At 55.0% G+C, this 20000-nt stretch overlaps 6 protein-coding genes across 6 annotated transcripts in view; 3 read left to right on the forward strand and 3 right to left on the reverse strand.

Moving 5' to 3' along the window:
* Positions 1–2979, forward strand: part of MONBRDRAFT_33373 (uncharacterized protein) — a gene marked incomplete at its 5' end in the record, with an annotated part of 3553 nt that extends 574 nt beyond the window's left edge. The window contains 13 exons of the mRNA XM_001747759.1: positions 178–410; positions 522–632; positions 760–812; positions 905–992; positions 1115–1222; positions 1315–1344; positions 1462–1605; positions 1675–1741; positions 1818–1882; positions 1977–2073; positions 2218–2318; positions 2501–2616; positions 2705–2979. Coding sequence (XP_001747811.1) covers positions 178–410; positions 522–632; positions 760–812; positions 905–992; positions 1115–1222; positions 1315–1344; positions 1462–1605; positions 1675–1741; positions 1818–1882; positions 1977–2073; positions 2218–2318; positions 2501–2616; positions 2705–2831 — 1340 coding nt within the window. The 3' untranslated portion in view covers positions 2832–2979. The remainder of the gene's footprint in view (positions 1–177; positions 411–521; positions 633–759; positions 813–904; positions 993–1114; positions 1223–1314; positions 1345–1461; positions 1606–1674; positions 1742–1817; positions 1883–1976; positions 2074–2217; positions 2319–2500; positions 2617–2704) is intronic.
* Positions 2980–4399: 1420 nt separating this feature from the next.
* Positions 4400–7952, reverse strand: MONBRDRAFT_33374 (uncharacterized protein; the record flags this gene model as incomplete). The annotated part of the gene is made up of 12 exons (XM_001747865.1): positions 4400–5212; positions 5328–5396; positions 5429–5581; positions 5623–5694; positions 5810–6139; positions 6247–6356; positions 6695–6825; positions 6909–6988; positions 7058–7137; positions 7233–7592; positions 7700–7821; positions 7938–7952. The coding sequence occupies 12 exons, from the start codon at positions 7950–7952 to the stop codon at positions 4437–4439; spliced, it is 2298 nt and encodes a 765-aa protein (XP_001747917.1). The 3' UTR covers positions 4400–4436.
* Positions 7953–8505: 553 nt separating this feature from the next.
* On the forward strand, positions 8506–10996 carry MONBRDRAFT_27359 (uncharacterized protein; the record flags this gene model as incomplete). The annotated part of the gene is made up of 13 exons (XM_001747760.1): positions 8506–8727; positions 8866–8957; positions 9071–9103; positions 9175–9248; positions 9340–9483; positions 9659–9686; positions 9828–9935; positions 10049–10104; positions 10184–10285; positions 10422–10483; positions 10588–10644; positions 10767–10874; positions 10910–10996. The coding sequence occupies 13 exons, from the start codon at positions 8506–8508 to the stop codon at positions 10994–10996; spliced, it is 1173 nt and encodes a 390-aa protein (XP_001747812.1).
* Positions 10997–11395: 399 nt separating this feature from the next.
* Positions 11396–12497, reverse strand: MONBRDRAFT_27360 (uncharacterized protein; the record flags this gene model as incomplete). Its single annotated transcript, XM_001747866.1, has 4 exons — positions 11396–11515; positions 11574–11648; positions 11759–11784; positions 11969–12497. 4 exons carry the CDS (start codon positions 12495–12497, stop codon positions 11396–11398), a joined length of 750 nt encoding a protein of 249 aa, XP_001747918.1.
* Positions 12498–14552: 2055 nt separating this feature from the next.
* On the forward strand, positions 14553–18794 carry MONBRDRAFT_33375 (uncharacterized protein; the record flags this gene model as incomplete). The annotated part of the gene is made up of 11 exons (XM_001747761.1): positions 14553–14603; positions 14706–14757; positions 14821–14913; positions 15094–15195; positions 15284–16098; positions 16223–16342; positions 16439–17601; positions 17714–17800; positions 17897–18050; positions 18131–18242; positions 18331–18794. 11 exons carry the CDS (start codon positions 14553–14555, stop codon positions 18441–18443), a joined length of 2862 nt encoding a protein of 953 aa, XP_001747813.1. The 3' UTR covers positions 18444–18794.
* A 68-nt stretch (positions 18795–18862) lies between these two features.
* The window catches only part of MONBRDRAFT_33376 (uncharacterized protein), a gene marked incomplete at its 5' end in the record, with an annotated part of 2008 nt that continues 870 nt past the window's right edge, over positions 18863–20000 (reverse strand). Inside the window, 2 exons of the mRNA XM_001747867.1 lie at positions 18863–19856; positions 19962–20000. The exon at positions 19962–20000 is cut by the window's right edge and continues 54 nt beyond it. Coding sequence (XP_001747919.1) covers positions 18990–19856; positions 19962–20000 — 906 coding nt within the window. The 3' untranslated portion in view covers positions 18863–18989. The remainder of the gene's footprint in view (positions 19857–19961) is intronic.

The raw sequence follows: 20000 nt of genomic DNA on the forward strand, positions 1-20000 counted from the left end.
TAAAGGGGGGGGCCCCCCAAAAAGGTTTTTTCCCGGGCCCCGGGGGTTTTCCCCCATGTTTTTTTTCCCCCCCCCCCCCCCCCCCCCCCCCACTCTCAATCTGCCTAGCGTGCTTTGATATGCTGCCAATTTGGATGACCACTGACTGACTCGGGCCCTTGCGCCCATGCACGCAAGGCTTTAAAGTGGAAGCTCAACCTGATTACTACGGCCAGATGAAGACGGTCTCTGTGGTCACACGGCTCACCAAGCGGCGCGTGCGCCAGGATCTCAACAAATCCATGCTTGTGGGCAGCGGTCAGGAAGCAACGGAAGTACAAGCCACAGCTGATCAATTGACCGGCATTGATGGACAACCCGTCAATCACTGGCGCCTGCGTGCCCGCATGGAGCTTGTGACGGATGCCAAGGTGCGCTCATGGGCGGGCCGCACGCACGGCTGTGCCTCACAGCACAGCTGGACCAGACCTCCTCACCCACATTTTGTGTCACGACATTTGCTGTTCCGATGGTGCCCATAGCTCTATCCGCGATCACACAAGGAATGGCCTGTCAACCTGTTTTCGAGCCACGGCCAGTATCGCCCCCCTGCCCACATCAATGAGCTGGCTGCCTCCGAGTTCGATTGGCAGGTATAGTCATGCAATGTGGTGGATTGACCAGCCAAACAACAAGGGAGGTCGCAGAAGCGTTGGCACATGTCCCCGTCAACCTAACGTGGCGTGTGGCTTCTCGTAATCTGGATGAATATGCCTGCAGCTCTTAAGCAGCAACGTGAGCCGCGGCAACGCCACCTTGGAGTTTGAGCTGCGGTGCGTCGTATGCATGGCCTTACGCCATACCTATGGCCGGCACTCATGGTGTGCGGCTCGCTGCCGCTGTGATTGCTGATGCCACCTGATAGACCCATCAGCATGGGCCATTTGCGCTTCATGACCACCATGGCCGATGCTTTGACCATGCTTCAAGACAACTATGGTTTCTCAGACAAGGTACTGGTCTAGCGCCGTCCAAGATCAGCCAGCCTCGGTTCAGGGCCACCAGCCTGGTTGCTTGCTCCCTGCCACCTCGTGACCTCTTATCTCCTCATGTCGGAACGTGCCGCTGCATATAGGATCTTGATGACGTCAAAGCCATCTTTATCAACACCAACCTCCAGCTCCTTGCCCTCACCTATGCCGTTACCATTCTGCACCTGGTCTTTGATTACTTGGCCTTCAAAGTAGGTTGAGGCTGCACGCTTCCCCTTGCTCCTGCTTCGGTGGGCCCATCTTGCCTTCACCTTCTCGCTTCTCCGTTTGTGCCCATGCTCAGAACGACATTGGCTTTTGGAAAGGCCGCAAGGTAGGCCGTGCACGCATGTTTCAAGACCAGTAGCATCCGATGCCCAAGTCGCCGTAGCTTACGCTATGAAACCGTGCCTGCGCGACGATACCGGGCCCCTCTATGGGCTCCTTCCAGGATTTGGCTGGCCTCTCGCGTCGTACAATTCTCTTCAACTTTGTTTGTACCCTCATCATCTTTCTCTACTTGCTGGATAACGACAGCACCAGCATGCTGGTGCTGCTCAGCGTCGGTGTGTCGGTCCTGGTCGACTTTTGGAAGGTATGTACCCCAGCTTGCTGATCAGGGAAGCTGAATGCAGCTCACGGGCTTTGTGTTGGCGGCTTATAGGTGACCAAAGTTCTTCGTACACAGATCGAATTCAATGGCCTGTTGCCTACCATCAAGTTTGAAGCTGGTTTGTCCGAGCCTGCTCAAATTCACGCGCCACCCTCTGTATTGAGACTCATCGCTGCTTCGTGAGGAATGGATAGTGCGTAGCCAAGCCGAGGATGAAACAGAACAATTCGATGCCACCGCCATGGTCTACTTGGGCTGGGTCAGTACTCAGTCGCTGCCGACGAGCGCGCGCCGTGGCCGAGTCTTGTCAGTGAGGCGTATCTGACCCATTTGGCTCAAATTGGCTGGTTTAGGTATTGTTGCCCCTGGTGATGGGTGGAGCGCTGTACAACCTCGTGTACACCCCCCACAAGAGTTGGTACTCCTGGCTTTTGCAAAGCCTTGCCAACGGTAAGTCGCGCGAGTGCCAATACCTGCATGCCACGTGTCGGGTCACCATACTTGGGGCTTGAAACGCGCGCCCTCTTTTGAAAGGCCGTAGTTGCTTGCTGTTTTGACTCTGACCAGGCCAACATGGCATCCATGCGTGCGCAGGTGTCTATGCCTTTGGCTTTGTACTCATGACTCCGCAGCTTTTCATCAACTATCGGCTCAAAAGCGTCGCTCATCTCCCTTGGCGTGTCCTCATGTACAAAGTGCGTCCAGTTTTTGAGCAAAAGTGTTCCCACTACCGCCGGCGCCTCCACTCGTGGTTTTTTTTTTTTTTTTTTTTTTTTTTTTTTTTTTTTTTTTTTAACTGCCTGAAACCCGCTTTCAATGTCGGGCGGGTCTCGTTATCCGGTTCACGCTCTTATTTCATTCATTTTTCCTTTGCTAGGCGTTCAACACCTTTATTGATGACGTCTTCAGCTTTATCGTGACCATGCCGACGGCGCATCGACTCGCTTGCCTTCGAGATGACCTCGTCTTTGTGGTTTACCTCTACCAGCGCTGGTAGGAATGACACCCGCCATTTTGAATTCTTCGGTGTGCCACCCGCGCTTGCAGACAAAGTGGCTGACACGCGCTGGGTTTGTGTTAGGCAATATCCGGTCGACAAGGCGCGTGTCAACGAGTATGGATTTAGCTATGAGAAGGACGATGGCACGCCCGACGTGGCTGCCGTGGACCAAGCGCCCACGTCAGCGGCTGAAAAGAAAGAACAATAGGCAGCCTTCAACGTTGACTCCAGCGAGTGAGATCGCCTCAAAGAACATTGCAGATTTGTGCATGGCGTGTCAGACATACCTGCGTGAGAGACCGCCAACATCAACGGCCCCGAGTGTGCCCGCCAATTCAAGCGCCGAGCGTACATTCAAATAGATACCGTATTCGAAACCCTCCTTGTAACCTGGTCTCAATTTTCAGTTATGCTCATTATCGCCCCAAAGGATCAGTCCCGATTGAGGGCTTGGTTGCACGCGTTGCGTTAGCAACCTCGACCCAATTAAGGAGAAGACCGACTGACAGAGAGCGTCCATTTGTCGATTTCGCCACAAGTAGAGCTCTCAGATTCTCCAGATGGGAGCGCACAGCAATTCCAGTGGGGCTCAGTGTGTAGAAAAGAGCATGTGTTGCGAGTGCCACTCGATGCAAATGCATCCTCTTCGGCTGCTGCTGAGCGGCGGCAGGTGATACGTCGACCAGCGGCAACCTGCGCTTGCAAAAACAACCCTGCGTCATGTTGCTCAGCCTTTGACGGCCACGATTGGAGACGATGCTCGAGGACATGTTGGTGACACTCGCCAACACATCCTCTTCCGTGGTCACAAAGAGATGAGATGTGTTGGTAATCAGGTCACACATCTCGCTCATCAGTCCATCATCTCCGCCATCGGATCCTCCCCCCTTACCGGCCGCAGCACCGCAAGTACCGACACCGCGAGGCCGTCATACTCCCTTCGTGTGTGCATGTGTGTGTCACACAAAATCAAAATAAAACATGACACACCCCTACTGATCGAACCTTCCTCTTCAAGGTGCATTTTTATGAAAACTGGTTTTATATACACATTTTACACTCTTAAATATCGCCAACGGTCATACCACATGGAATACACCGGCTCTCGTCCGATCGCCGCAGTTAAGCCATGTTGGGCCATGCTAGTACTATCGTGGGTGACCAGATGGGAATACATGGTGCTGTTGGCCTTATCTTTTTTTTTCCCTGTTTTAAAGGCCGGCTGCGGATGGGCACAACTACCTTGTCCAAACCACTGAGGCATGTGATTGTAGGAGGCGTTTCCGGTGCAGACGCTTGATCCTCCGACCTCCACCGTACGCTGTTGCTCATGTGCCTCCTCATCGATGACTTCGTTGACCTGACGATGGCAAGAACTCACAAGTCAATTTGTGTCTTCGCAAGTTTTCAGCTAATTTTTTCATAATTTCCCTTTTTTCCTTTAGACTTCCCTTTGACAAAAGCGTCTGGTGTGCACTGGCTGGTGTAAATGCTCAACAATCCCGAACTCTTTGCACTACGCTATGCTTGACCTTTTTTTTGCTCGGTCCGGTTACAAGACGCCAGGCACTGGAAAAGTTCAATATGCTAGAGCGTCGATAGCATGGATCCAAAACAGATACGCGTGTGAATCGGTCCATCACTCCCATTCCATCCCTATAGTCTCAATCCAACCACATCCACAACATGTCTTAGCATTTCAAAAGTAGTCGAAATAAGAGAGCTGTCGATTTATGGAAAGTTGCAACTGCTGGACAAGCACGACAGGGGTGCAGGGGTGGCAATGAACGGGGCACGATTGGCATAGTGCACGTCACTCAAACGAAACACCGTTGCCTCGACGTCGCATCTCCTCCTGATACTCTCGAAGAGTTTTTTTCCTCCGTGGTTCCGAGTCAGAAGAAGTGGGCGAAGGGGCCCGAGGGCCAGGTTGCGTGCCAGCTGGTCGGTCCGGGCCGCGGTAGCCCGGAGGTCCAGGTCGGCGCTTGGCACGCTGAGCTGCTGGCGCCACGGGCGGCGCTCGACTCGGTTCCACCGAGCCACGATGATCAAGATCACGTGGACCATGATCTGATCCCATGCTGGGCACACGAGGCGGTGGCGGCGGTGGCGGTGGCAGTTGTGAGGTTGCAGGATCCCGCGAGTGCGCCACGCCTGTGTATGCACCACGGCGCTCCGCAGGCGCGTACTGGCTCGCACCGGACGAAGGCTGACGGCGCTCTTGGTGATGGCGCCCATGATCGGACGTTTGCTGGCGCGAGGGCCGAGGATCCTGATAAGGTTGCTCGTACAAGGTCTGGCGCTCCATGTGCATTGTGTTGTAGCTGGGCCCACGTGCCAAAGACATGGGCCTGGGCATGGCTTGCCTTCTAGGATCCTCTTGGGAAGGACGCCTGGGAGCTGCCATTGTTACTGTTTTGTACGCCGACCAGCCAGCCACCCCATAGGCGCGGGGGTCAACTAACACATCCACACCTAGCGTTCCTTGCACCACCTCTCTAAACTGGGCAGCGTTGTCCACAAGATTGCGAGCATGATTCTGGAACCACGCTGTCAACTTGTCATGTGCCCGCTCAAATGGCTCCAACTCTACGGTCAAGCAGTAATTCGCAGGTGCATGGGAGGCGAGCCGGTTAGGGCAGGACCAACGGTGTCGGTCCAGGTCAGCAAGGAGGAGGAAGTGGGGAAATATCGCGTGCCTTACCTTCATCAGTCGGCTCACGGTTCATGGCTAAAACAGAGGGCACTTCAAGTGCAGGAGGCGTTCGTACACCTATTTGGCGAGGGTTGTGGGTTGTTGAACACAATGGCAGAACGAGGTGCGTGTGCGTGTGTGTGTGTGTGTGTGTGTGAGAGAGAGAGAGAGAGAGAGAGAGAGAGAGAGAGAGAGAGAGAGAGAGAGAGAGAGAGAGAGAGAGAGAGAGAGAGAGAGAGAGAGAGCGATGTACCGCGACCACGCTTTATTCCCTTCCGTGCAAGCCGTTTATCAAGCAACGTACCTCGTGCACTAGCCTTGCGCCGGGCAGCGTCGTAGTTGCGATGAAGCAAATATGCCACCTCCTCCAGCGATTCTGATTCCAAAAAAAGGCAAGGAGAACGCGTTGGCGACATGTCACACAGTTCGGACGACAAAGGGGTGCGTCAGATTTTGCCTGTTGAGACAATGCCTGCTGCAGTTGTTCGTACCGTGCACAATCAAGTCAGCGGCCATGGTGGATACGCGGCCGTGTGGATTAGCCACAACGCAATGCAGTGGTCCAAGGGCCAGGTGACCCGGGGGTCCTGGTTCGCGTTGCCTCCATTTGTCCGATCGTAACCGACGCAAGATCAACATGCGGCTGTTGGATCCGGAACAGCCATCCCAGGCCGCTTCATTGTCCGTCAGGGCTTGCGTGCCTTGGTACCATTGATACTGGAGAGACTCCTCCTCTTGAACGAGGCATTCAAATATGACGGCTGAGCGTAGGCCAGAAACTTTCTCCTGTGGTTGTGGTTGCCGCTCGATCACGGGCAGCTCTACCGCAAATACGCAAAGTCATAGCGAGGTGAGCAAAGCAAGAGCGGCAAGTGTCATCAACGAACGAGAATTGTTCATGTGACTGTGCAAGACCGCCGGTACTAACGAGATGCCAAGGCTAGTGGGGGGTCAACAAGTCGCGGGGCAGGACTGAGACTTGCTTCACGGTCCACTGGGCTCGGTGAGGCGACCGGGGGTGGGCTATCGGGCTGGCCGCTAAGCAGCGGATCATGGCAAGCATCAACATCATCGTCTCTTGCTGTCATTGCAAGGGGATTGGACCAAGCCTCAAGCTCAGAGACCGTGCGGCGCTGGCGAGACCGCGCTGGAAGTCCATTCGTGCGAGCCCGCTGCAGCAAATCCAGAATAGTCGACGATTGCGTCAAGTCGTTGCTTGTCGCTCCGAACCTAGCAGACCAAGCTCATCGTTTGTAAAGAAATACACAACAACAACAACAACACCACAAAACCAAACAAAACCAAAGACAACGCAAACTCAAAAGAAAAAACCAGAGTTGCCGAGAAGTCAGCTTGGTGCGGTCGTGCGAACTCACAGGGTCTTGGCGTTGGGGTCAGCACCGTACTCCAGCAGCGCTCGAACTACCCCCACATTGCCGAGCTGAACGGCCACGTGCAACGGCGTGCTTCCGGTGCTGGACTCAGCAGCACCGGTGTCAGCACCGGCCTAGAGCATCAGAGCAGTGTGAATGAGCGAACAGCAGGCAAGCTTGCGAATGCCGCCGTGAGACCTTTGTAACAAAGGCGCACCTCGAGTAGCAGCACGCAAATGTCTGGAAGCGTAGCTGCATGCAAGGGGGAAAAGCCATCGTGGTCTGCAAGATTGACATCTGTCAAGTCGCGGAGTGGTGAGATTCGTCAAACGCTGCCAAGCAAGGACTAGGGGTCAGCAGTCGCACCAGCACCCTTGCTCAGCGCATCCTTGGTTGCAGCCAAATTGTTGTTCTTGACAGCGCGCAGCAACCTGGTGGCTCCAGATCTGCGATGGCAGGTGGCCGAGCAGCACAACAGCATCACGCCTCTGAGCAGGCGTGAACTGCGCGTACCTGCGAAAATGCCGTGGCGTTGACATACCCATCCCGACGATTAATGCGCCCCATGGGGCGGAGCTGGAAGAGATTTCCACGTGCAACAGATAAGGCATCCTTGCAGGAGGCCGTGGGCGGCGGTGACTTGTGTTTGGGTGCAGTAGCACGCTTGTTCTTGCGCTTGGCGGCTGGTTTTGCGGCTGGTTCTGCGGCGCGTGAGCTCGACGGAGCCGGGTCTCGATCTTTGACTGTGTTCTGAGGTTCACTCTTGCCCTTGGCCTTGGGTGTGGCTTTGCCTTTGGTGGTCTTGCGTCGAAGCTGACTCCGGGCAGCTGATACAGGCGCGTTGCCTTGTGCAAGCACGTCCGACCCCAAGAGGCGGGCCAACTTACGGCACTCGCGTTCACTATGCAGTCGACCGAGGTCAGTGATTTGCTAACAGCATTGGGCAGGTGCATGGCCATCACCAATCCTACCTCAGCACTGTCTCATCAAGTGGGGCATTCTTGACACCTAAGGAGAAGGGCAGACATGGTCGGGGCGGGCGGGTGAGCGCTCACAGCCACTGTCGCAGAGGTGTTCCAGGTGCCGAGGGGCTCCAACTTGCCTGCAGCGGCAAAGTCCAGCATCTCAGCCTGTTTCCACCATATAGCAGTGGTAGGTCCAAGAAGGTGCGTGGGGTGGCAACACGGTAATAGAGTCAGTGGGCTTGATCAATTTGCTCGCAGCGCGACGGCCAGCTTCAACACACCTCGCGAGTCGACATGATGCCCACACCAGCGCGCGCGTGCGCGCTGCAATGCAGGCTGTGTGCCACTGCAAGGCCAGGGCGTCTCCCACGCCTGCCGACCCAACAGCCACGTTTTAAAGACAATCACTGGCGTAAGCTTCCAGCTTCAAGTCCCTCGCAGCGCTCGGTGGCTGCTGCTTACCCGGATCAACGCAGACCAGACCTCGTTTCTCTCGAACAAAATTTGAACAGTTGCAGCACAAAATGAAGAAGATGCAGATGCATATCAGGAAATATACGATAAAATAGTGGAAATTGCAGCAAATATCTGATGACAACGAAAACTAACGGGTAGATGTGCGAACAAAATGAAGATACATACAAGGATATTGAAGCGTACTTATTAGCTTGGGAAGAGTAAAACGAACAAGAGTGCAGCGGTCTCGTTTGAGCGCCATTTCTCTCTCTCTCTCTCTCTTTCTCTCTCTCTCTTTGTCGGTGGCAGCGACAGCGGACTGTGCCCGTGGAAGAGACGCTTGCGCGCGCCGGGCAGGGTGGGGCAGGAGAGTGTGTGCACGTTACCGCTGAAATGCGGGTGTTTGGGAACGGGACCATTTTCAACTGGGGCCCGCTGATTGCCATTGGACTCATCAGCTTCATTTCCTACGCCACCGTTCTGGTTCATCCCGTGACGGTGCTCTTTCCCGGTGCCTGGCTCCTCTTTCTGGCCTGGGCACTCGTGGTCGTGGCCATTGTCATATCATTCCTGGCAAGCATTTACGTTGGTCCGGGCTATGTCAAGCTCAAATGGGTCAGTGTCACGTTGCATTCTTTTGATGTGCAGCGCCGGCCGAGCAGCCATCATGGCTGGCAGCCAGCCAGTCAGCGTCGGTCACTAATGCCGGGATGCATCCTCATCCTGGTCAACTGAATGGGCATCATTGAACAGGAACCGCCAAACCCAGATAATTTGAAGAAGGTCCAGTGGTGCAAGCATTGCCATGGCTACAAGGCGCCACGCTCCCATCATTGCAAGGACTGGTCGGTCTTGCTTTGCGAACAGATGGCTCTCGCTCACCATTGATTTGTGGCGGTACCGCCCTTCACGCCTCACTCCATCCGCCCCGCCTACGCCGTCATGATATACCCTGTAGCGGTCGCTGCGTCAAGATGCTGGACCACCACTGGTAGGTCGCGCCCGGCACTGGTGACGGTCGATGACCGCCCGACTGATGCGCTCTCGTTGGCTTGCGTGCAGTCCTTGGATCAACAATTGCGTGGGCAATGACAACAAGGTCTACTTTATTGCCTTCACCACCTCGGTACCCATTGGTGCGTCTTGTTGCGTCTTGCCACGGCCCGGCTGGCTTGCGCCGTCGATTCCATGCCACGCTCATCCCGTTTGGGTCGTATTGCGCGACAGGCTGCCTTTATTCGGCATCCGTGCTAGGCACCTTTCTGTGGCGCTATTGGCCATTGCTGCTGCGCTCGCGCCGCAACATGCCCTCACGCGAGTTTCTCGATTCTTTGCCACGCATCGTTTTTGCCAACCAAGGGCTCTTCAATGGTGCGAGGTCTTCCATCTTCGTGAAGCGCGACAGTGACGCTCATGTGCAAACCGTATTCTCACCATGACGCTCGTGACGGCGATCATGGAATCCATTCGGCAGTTTACTCTTTCTTGATGGTACTTGCTGCGTTTGCCTTTGCCATCGGTGTGGCCTTGGCCGTTGCGGGGCTAGGCGGTGTTCAGTGTCACTCTGTCATCAAGTAGGTCTTCGCGCGCTTCTTGATGCATCAGCCAAACGTGCAGCGGGCAATGTTGAGGATTGATTTCCAGGTTTTCTCACGCTTCAACGGGCTTTCTCTTTGCATGGCGCGGTGGTGATGTCGGCTGATAATTTTTCTCAGGAACAAGACAGGGATTGAAAACTGGATTCTGAAAAAGGCACGCCACCGTCGTGGAGCCGATAATCCCTTCAAGTATCCATTTGACATGGGCTGGTGGCAAAACATCAAGTTAGACATCCGGCCCTACGCAAGAGTGTTTCTTCGATGCTATAGCTTGTTCTTAAGCCCCTTCTTGACGACGTTGATGCCGCTCATTGGTTGTCTCATTACGCCCACAACAGAAACGCGGTCGACCAGAGCCTGAACGGCGATGGCATTCACTGGCCTGTGCTAGACGGTTTGTCCCGACGCTGGCAGGCAATCGCGGCACGCGCCCCTCCACTGCAGTTTCACTTGGCTGTTTCGGGATGGCGCAGGAACGAGCCCATATGATCTTACGGCAGAGCAGGTCGCTCAGAAAGCTGTCAAGCACAACAGCCGCAGCACCATGCGTGGCGAACAGGACACCGGCTTTTTGGGTACGTTGCACGGTGTGATGCGAGGGGTACCGCATGAGCCGCAGCACGAGCCATGATGTGTGCGCAATGTCGGCCAGCGAATCGATTGTTTAACGCTTGAACACATGAATGTCTCACGGTATTGTACTTCGGGTAGCCTGGCGTGCCGGATTCATGACGATGTTGCGCTGTCCGTGGGAATCCCACATCCGCGTGCGGGTACGTGTTGTTTTGCGTTGGGCTCGCTTGTCGACCAGGGCCTGGCCGGGACCTGAAAGACGTGTTGTGACCTGCTCTTTTTCCCACTGCCATTCATGTTTCAGCCTGGAGCCACGTATCAAGTTTGGCGAGGCAATTCTTTGTGGTGGTATGGTGAGGCGGTAAGTTTATTCGGGTGGGTGATGGGTTCATCCAGGATCATCAGCTCACATGTGCATGCGTGTTCGCACGTGTCTTGCGTGTCTCTATGCGTATGTCACTTTCTGGCATCTTTGTTGGGTAGGTGGAGGTGCTGGATAATGGTGTGTGCACAAGCAGCACCCCGCTGGAGCGTGGGTGGTTTCCCAAGACGGCCGTGTCGGAGGCAGAGCAACAGTTGCGCTACGTGGAAGTACGGCGATGATAACCTGGCCCGGACGCAACAAGGATCGGGATGCTCAATTGACTTGCTACAGGCAGACATCGACAAGTTTAACAATGAAAAGCAAGAAGAGAGAGGGAAAGAAAAATTAAGACAAGGTGCACTATCGCCAGAAGGTCAGACATGGGGCGGGAGGGGAGACGCGTGCCGTGCGCGCAAGTGTGGCACAGCCAATGCACGGAAGAAGGGCAGGGCGGCTCTTGGAGCTCTCAGCAGAGACTGTCGTCTCTTCAGATAACGAGCAACAGAAAAAAAAAAGTCTAGAGGCGGCGTTGCTTCTTAGGGCGGCAGCCATTGTGGGGCACGGGGGTCAGATCACTGATTGAGCTGATACGCAGGCCACCTGCTTGCAAGCCCTTGAGCACATTCTACATCGCAGGTATGGCGGTCCAGTGAGTGGAGCTCGGTCTGCACGGCGGTGAACTGGGGTGGGTTCATTGTCGAGGGGGTCAAGGAGCAGTAACCTAACCCCAAGAAGCAGCGTCCACAACTTACCGGTCGCGCAGGTCCAATGCCTTTGAAGAGAACACGCACTTGGCGCACACCTCGATCACGAGCCGCCTGGCAAGGGCATGGCAGGGAGATGCATGTTGTGAGCTGTCATCACCTGCCTGCTGGCCTTGACGATTGGGTTGGGATGAGGGGGTAGGGGGGCGCAGTCTAGCTGACCTCCGCGGCGCGTTGGCTGGCAACTTGGGCGGCATATGTTGTGCTGCGACGTGCGCCCTTGAAGCCACACGATCCCTGCAAGGACAACGAGTGCAATTCAGACGCGGACACGGTGATGAGGGGTGTTGATGCGAAAGGCCGCACGCCGAAGGGCGCACGCGTGCGCGCGATACGAGCCCACATACCGCTGAGGCCCAGTTGAGGGAGTTGCCTGGAGGATTGCAGGTGGCAGAGGTGGGGAGGGAGGGAGGGAGGGGACGGGGCAGTGATGATGATGAGATTTGATACGAGCAGGTGGGGTTATGCCATCATGACAGAATGCACGCCAGGGTGAAGAGGAAGGGTGGGGCGTGCGCGCGCGTGTGTGGAGAGGTTGATGGGGAGTCGGCACGGACCGTCGCGGCGGCTGATGGTGACAATGGTGTTGTTGGCAGTCATTTTGACGTGTGCCAGGCAGCTCTCGAGGTCTTCTTCACGCTCGGCACTCTTGCGACGCTGGCGCAGGGATACCTGGCGCATCCAGTCAGCTGCATCAGCCTCGGACATGCCAGCAATATTGTATTGGTTGGTCGGGTTGGCGGTTTTCCCCGTCTCGGGCTGCTCTGTTTTGCTGTCAGAGCTGGCAGCGGCCTCGGGTGACGGCACAGCTTCTTCCACCGGTGCCGCTGCCGCGGGTGGCTCCTGAGACGCATCACTCGGGCGCTCCTCCTCGGCCCAGACGGGCTGCGCCGTATGCAACGCCGCACTAAGTTGCGGCCGCGTGAGGCGAGCGGCCTGGTTGGCAGCCGCACTGATGCCACTCCAGCTCCGCATCGACCACACACTCGGCCCTCGAGCAGCAGCGAAGCCCCGCACGGACCCAGCCGCGAGCACAGGGCTGCCAAATCGCAGCGCCGTGCGCATCACCACCTGCAGCGCCCGCATCGTGAGCCGGTCGGACGTTGACAACACGTGTTGTTCGATAAATCCAACTCGCTCGCTACGACAGTCTGATGGTTTTTACACTTTAATGTGTTGAAGCTGACCGTTGCGAGCTGCTACCAATTGTAACAGGCAGAGGGCAAGGCAGGGTTGTGTGACTGATGAGAGGGTTGATGCCATGGGTCAGGGAAGTACAGAGACATGAGGTGTTCAAGGAGAATGGGCAAGAGGGTGTCACAAAAATCAATTTCGCGTAAGCTTGGAATCTATGCAAAAACCAGAGGTAAAGCTGAGGACGTCATCTTTCTCCAGAGGCTGACTCTAGCCAGTCCCAAAATTCAGAGAGTCCTTGAATGTTCTTTCTTCTATCCAGAGGTTTGGCTAACGGTCCTCAAGATCCTTTGTCTCTCGGAAAAAAAGATGAGAGAGGAAGAACGGCAAAGCGACAACCAGAGAGGTACAGCCGTCTGCATGCGTACTATCCAGAGAGATAATCCCCCCAACGAATAAAGAAATAATTTTACACTAGCAAACTACACTTATCCAGAGAGAAGCCATCTCAGCAGCGCTCGATCCAGAGATTCGTCCCCCTCGAGAACCTTTTTTAGAGAGTGCGAGAGCAGAGATTCAACAACACATTATCAAGAGCGAGAGGACGACGACGACGACGACGACACAGAAACGGCAGCGCGGGAGCACTTACGCGTGAAAGACGTCTCTCTGATCGACGCGTCTACTTGCCAGAGCATCTCTTGTATTTGGTGAGGGTAAGTGAACGAGTGGGGCAATGATCCACGCCCCCGCCACCCATCGCCTGTCGGCCTTGCGCCTTGATTCACGCTTCAGACACACAGACACCGACACGAACACCGACACAGAGACACCGAGCCAATGGCTCAACTTTCCGACCACTTGAAGACCCGCTTCTTCCGTTCCCAGCGCTTGCGTCGGCGCCTGCATGTATGCCAGGGCTTGGGCAGTGTCTGAGGTTCATACAGCACCTCAGTTACACAGCCCAAGGTCATTCAAACGTGTGAAGTACCGCCGCAGGCGGTGTCGGATGGCTGGACGTCGCTCCAGCTCGCAAAGGCTGCTCGGCGCGATGCAGGCGAAAAACTCCACTCGCATAGACTCACACCAACCCTCTGAATCAAACCATTTTAAACTCGATCACGCGTGGTGGGAGGCCCTGGTTTCAGGGAGGCATGCCTCCCGCAACCTTGCCACTGCCCTTGCCTTGACCGTTACAGTTTTTTTTTTTTTTTTTTTTTTTTTTTTTTTGACCCATTGTTCCATTCTTACCTCCTTGAGCCTTTCAGCGTCCAAAGCCTCCGCACACAACTGCCCCTTCAGAGCACTGCAAACACTAGGCGTTTCGAAGTATCTTCTGGTCTTCTGCTGTTTAAATTTTTGTGACTCCATTTCCCGCACTGCGCCCACCCTGTGTAAACCATTCTCTGACTCGACACCACTGTCTGTTTGAACGATTCAACTCGATTTGTGACCAACCTGAATCAGGTAGCGGCCGGGTCTAACTCATTATCGTTTGCTGCGTCCTGCTGTTCATTTCCCATAGGTTCCAACTGTTTTCAACGAAGAGGAGCGCGCAAGGCATCTTTTACCCAACAAGACCTCCGGATCCTCCAACGTGCATCCAACTTGGTGTCTGATAGTGTCAAACACAAATCGTGCACGAATTTGATCCCGCTTCGTTCCCCTTCTTCTTCATCTTTACAAGAGCAGCCGAGTCCTCACCGTCATGCCTCATTGAGCTGCCCATGAGTGCGTCCTTGACGCGTGTTCCACCATCGGCACCCTCCACGCGCCAGCGGACTCAACACCCGCTCCGCTGGCGACAAGGGTTTGGCGGGCTGTTGTTTTGAACTCTGTAACATAATCTCGCCCCGCGCGCCGTGGGCCATCGGCGCAATGGTATGTTCTTCTAACAACCTAGCCACCCTCGCTCGTCATCTCGCTGAGACGCAGGCCCTTTGCTCAGCGTGAAAATATTCCTGGACACTTTAGGACCCCAAGCTCCTGTTGCAGAGGTTGAGCCAAATGCCGGAGCAACAGCAGCAAGCCATCCTTGCACAATACAATCTCAGACTGGTACGGTTTTGGAACGGCGAAGACGTCCAATTTCATCGAATCACACGCTCATCTCACACCACAATTCGCTGCGACTCTGCCCATCCCAAACGTGATCAATAGCACAATGGCCAATTTGTCCCTCTGAATCGTGGGGCACCATCGGGCCAGCCCGGTGTGTCTGCTCCACACATGGGTATGCCCACATCACAGCCGGCGGGCATGGCCACCTCCGTAGGCAATATCCGCATATCACAGGCTGGCAGCATGGCCAGTAGTGGTTTACACGTCGGTGTCTCTGGAGCCGGTTCGCTGCCGGGAGGGATTCCCGGTATGCCTGGTCACTCGCAAGCCCGACTCGTGCATCCCATGCTTTCTGTTCCTTCCAGCATGCCAGGCCCCTCCGTTCCCAGTGGCTCCAGCATGGGTGCACTGAGTGGTGGCGCCGTTCCACACGTGTCCGCCGCCGCTTCCACCTCCGGTGCTGCTGCCCACTCCCCCTTTACCCCAGGGCATACGCCGAACGACATGCAACTTTCTGCTGGCTCGCATGGCGCGCAGCCTAGCTCTTCTGGTGTCTCTCTGGCACGCTTGCCACCCAATGTTCAAAATGGTATATCTTGCTGAAACAAATGACGGCCCATCATCGCATTGCCAACGAATCTCATTCTATCTCTCTTTGCTTTCTATCCTGATTTTAGCTATTGTCAAACTGGCGCAGCAAAAAGGCTGGGACCCTGAACGCTTGACACCTGAGCAAGTTTCATCTCTACAGCAAATTTTATATACGATTCGAAAGCACCAGCTCCAAGCTCAAGCCCTGCGGCAACAACAGCAACAGCAACAGCAACAGCAGCAGCAACAGCAGCAGCAACAGCAGCAGCAACAGCAACAGCAACAGCAACAGCAACAGCAGCAGCAACAACAACACTCGTCGCAACAGCAGCCTCAGCAATCATCGCAGCATCAACCGTCAGGGGTTCTCCAGGGGCAGGCTCTACAGCAGGCTCAGGCTCAGGCTCAGGCTCAGGCTCAGGCCCGAGCACATGCACAGGCGCAGGCGCAGGCGCAGGCTCGGGCCCAAGCGCAGGCGCAGGCGCAGGCGCAGCGTAGTACATCCTCTCCTCAAACTCAGGGACAGCTCCCGCGGCCCGGCGTTAGTGCAGCCGCCCAGGTGTCGCAGGCTCAACTACAAGAGCTCCTGCAACAACAGCAGTTGCAACGCCAACAACTTCAATACCAGTTGCAACGCCAACAAGAACATGGCATGCCACCGCAGTCTCAAGCAACTCATTTGCAGCGTCTTCTGGCCCAACAACAACAACAACAACAACAACAACAACAACAACAACAACAACAACAACAACAACAGCATCATCATCATCAGCAGCAGCAGCAACTCCAACAGCAATTGCTTCAACAGCAACGCATGGGTTCTATGACTTCAGTAGCATCCGGAACTGGTGGTGTCTCAACTTCTGCCGCCTCCCTTATTCCGACCCTGTCCGAAGCCATGGTACGTTATTCGCGTCCTGCACTGTGTTTTGCCGTCAGTTGGGAACCTCATGTGAGTTGTGCCTGGCACCCTTGCTCACGTGACCTGCTCATATCTCTACTCCCGTTGACTCGCGTTGGAATAGAAACGGCATGTCTTGCAGTCTATGCAGCCAGCTATTGACGAACTTGTGAAGAGACTGAAAAGTCAGAACACACCTCCGGAGAAGATTATGCAGATTGTTTCTGGTTACCGTATGCGGCAGGTAAGTTTGTGCAGCACACATGTGACAAGGGCATTCGCCTCTTTGCACAGTGAGACAAAAGTTGACACACGCGCGTGCATCGATGTCTTTTCGTAGCTGAGCATAGTTGCACAACAACAACAACAACAACAACAACAACAACAACAACAACAACAACAACAACAACAACAACAACAGCAGCAGCAGCAGCAGCAGCAGCAGCAACAACAGCCACAGCCACAGCCACAGCATCATCAAACACACCAACTGCCGCTTCAACATTTGCAACAACAACAGCAGCAGCAGCAGCGACAACCACAACAATCACAACAATCAACACAACAACAGCAACAGCAACAGCAACAACATCAGTTGTCCGGTCAACGTGGGATGTCACATGTAGGGTCAGCCGCGTCCCAGATGTATCAACAACAACAGGCCGTGCATCAGCATTCGAACACCGCTGTCATGGAGCGTCTTCAGGCATCCTCAACCTCTCAAGGGGCTCATTCACATGGCGCAGCACCAGCTGGCCCTGGTCCTAACACTGCAGTCCACGCCGTACAGCAGAAGGCTCAACAAGGCCCTGTAGACCAATCAAGCAACTCGTCAACCTTACAGCTTCACAAAAACCAGGTCAAGCTATACCTGGCGCGACTGATACACCAAGAAAAAGCGACTATGGGTGACATTGAGCGCATTCGGCAAGCCTTGGAACAGAACAATACAAATGCTTCCCAGGTTGAGCTTTTGCACCGCGAATTGGCCAAGCTCAACACCAAGGTACCTGAAATGCGCCGGAGAATTCAAGAGCATGCGAACCTTCTGCGGCAGATCGATTTTGAGCTTCAAAAGCTCGCGCATTCGCCTGCCAACAATGTGGTCCATGGTTCCGGATCCACCAGCATGACCCCCGACGTCGCGCGGACGCCTGGATACCCAAATCCCGCCTCAGTACCAGCAGAGACCGCACGGGACAATGCATCGACCCAGGGTCTAGGCAATTCGCGCGCCGGTTCTCGTGCTGCCTCCCGCCCGACCTCGGCTGCTGCCACACCCACTTCCACCACTAACGACGAGGTAACGCCAGCCAAGAAGGCCAAGCGACGTGCCGCTCAAAAACAGCGAGTACCAAAGACAAGCGTCAAGCAAACTTTGCAAGACATCAAGGATCGGCTTGAGGCCATGCGCAAGAATACTGCCCCTCCCGTGCTTTCAGTGGACGAGCAGCCCTCTGATGAAATCCTATTATCCCGGGCCCATCACCGAGCTCGTCGCCGGTTCGTAGGACCCGGTGTTGCATGCGTGACCTGCCTGCATTGTTCAAGCACCATAACGGCCAGCAGTCAGCTGACATCATGGTTCACCATCTCATTTGTTCCTACCGCTTAGATTGCGTGATATCCGCTTGAAGGAGGGCCAGATTCTGCACACCGGACACCGCGAGCCGTTTGAGAATTTCGGGGACGCTTTGGACAGGTGTGTTTGGATTTTTTTTTTCTTTTTTCAGTAGTGACGAGCTGTGCCTTCTTGTACAAATATTTTCATCATCGTCCTGCACGCCATTTCTTGTAGTTTGAGCGCTTTCCATAACCTTCAACGCGAGACGTATGCTGAAGCCGATGCCGTGTCTGACGATGAGGCTTTCGAAGAAGTGGGCGAGGAGCTGCTGCAGCGTAGCGAGGAGCTGCTGCAGCGATTCGGCGACGTGTGCTTGGTCGCAGCTTCGGTGCGTTGCAGTTCCAAAAGCGGGGTCTGTGAATGTGCCAGTCGCAAATCTCATGCTGTGCTGTGTGCTTGGTTGTACAGAAATCCGGTTCGCCAGGCCTCTCTATCTTGATGGAGCGTGAGCTCACAACCATCATGAAAGATCAGTTGGAACAGGAAGAAAAAGATTTCGCCCTTGATATGGAAATAAAACGTGCGTGTGTGCGTGCGTGGTGCCCGCACTGGATGTCTTGTTCCACAGCTCAGCATTTTTGACTCGTTCTTACTGCACTTCAAATTAGGCGCCGAGCTCCTTGCCCTCCAAGAGGCTGAAGCTGCCAAGCAGCAGTACGTTGAGGAATCTCTGGGCGGTGACTTTTCCGTCGATGAACTGCAGAATCTCCTAGACCTTTAGACTTGCAGAAAGTAGTCTGTGCATGATGTTGCGCTGACCTCGCCCGCTTCAAAATTCTTTTCAACTTTTCTTGGCCCAGCTCTTGAACGAGTGCATTATTTGCTTGTGGCCTTTGCATCATGAACACGGAGGAGAAGCGGGCGTTTGTGTGTTTACTTTTGTTCTGGACGAGTGCCTTCCAGGTGTCTTTTTGTTAACTACTCACACGGTTGCTAGTTTCTCGCACCACAGCCTATCTTGTGATCGTCGTGCGCTGGAGTGGTGCCTGCTTGCTTTTTTTTCTTTCTGTTCAATTTTTTTTTTTGGATTGTTGTTGTGTTACGCTGAGTCCCATTGAGTTTGTGAAACCTGACGACAACTTTGTATCGCTAAGCCTGGGCGAAGTGGCCTGAGGCTGGGAGTAAAAGAACTTGTTTATTGTAGGCAATGTCGATTGCTAATTTCTGGGGGTCGGTCGCCACGCAGCACGCTCAGCGTGTCAAGCAGGGTCGAGGAAGCACAATTGCCATCGTTGGAAATATGGGTTCGTTTACGAGGGGACGAAGTTCATGGGGATGACGGAACTCCCGCACCCGAGCCATAAAGGGGCAATTGGCGTAGGGATTGATGCAGTTCTTCCATGATGGCAAGGTCTTCCTCTGCAAGCACTTGGGCATTCTCAGAGACATCGTGGGTTATCAAGTCAGAAACACGGAGCGGGGAGCCTGGCATGGCAGCTGGGTGGTCAGATGCCAAATTGGTCAAGGTTGGGGCTTCATTGGTGCGTGGGGGAATTCTCCATGTAGGCTGCATGGGCGCGTGAGGGGTGGCACCGGCACGACCCCGATCACTCCGCAGGCGCGCCGAGGAAGCAGGCTCGATCGCTGCAGGTTGCGTATTGAGCGTAACGGGTCGGGTTTGGTTGATGGGCCCAGCCGGATTCGCGGTGGATCCAGAGCTTGGATGGGATGATATGGGCGAGGCTTCGGAACCAAGACCACTATGCACTCGCTCGTGTGCCGACCGTGGGCCATGGCCGGGGCTGGTAGTGACGTGGCGGGTGGGCGGTGACGTGTTGGCCGAAGGTGTGATGGATGGGGTCAAGTTGAGGGCGGGATTGGGCGTGGAGCTGCTGCCTGTGTCCGTTTTGCCACTTGTGCGGCGCACTTGAGCTAGTTCGAGCTGTAGCGCTCGAGCCTGAGTGGCATGCATGGCGGCAAGCACGCGAAAGGAATGGGGGCGTAGGCGAAAGCGAAAGCGCAGCTCCTTGCGATCCGATTGCAGAAAGCCCTCCGCCTCCAAGTCGTCACGCTGATAAAACTTATCAAAGCCCCAACACTCGTGCAGCGCAAAAATGTTACTTCCCTGCCGCTGAACGGGCCGCGCAGAAGAGGATTCCTGTGGCAACAGCTCAATGCTCCAGTCGATAAGCAACTACCGAAGCGCGGATCGAGGCATGTACAGAGAAGAGGCGAGTGATGTTCATGCGTCATGGTGGGGGAGGTAGCAAGAGTAGAACGAGCCAGCGGCATGGCGCACCGGAACGTCAGGGTCGCCATGAGGACAGGCGCGCAGCTC

This window comes from Monosiga brevicollis, genomic scaffold, assembly GCF_000002865.3.
Source record: "Monosiga brevicollis MX1 MONBRscaffold_19 genomic scaffold, whole genome shotgun sequence".
Classification (NCBI taxonomy): domain Eukaryota; class Choanoflagellata; order Craspedida; family Salpingoecidae; genus Monosiga; species Monosiga brevicollis.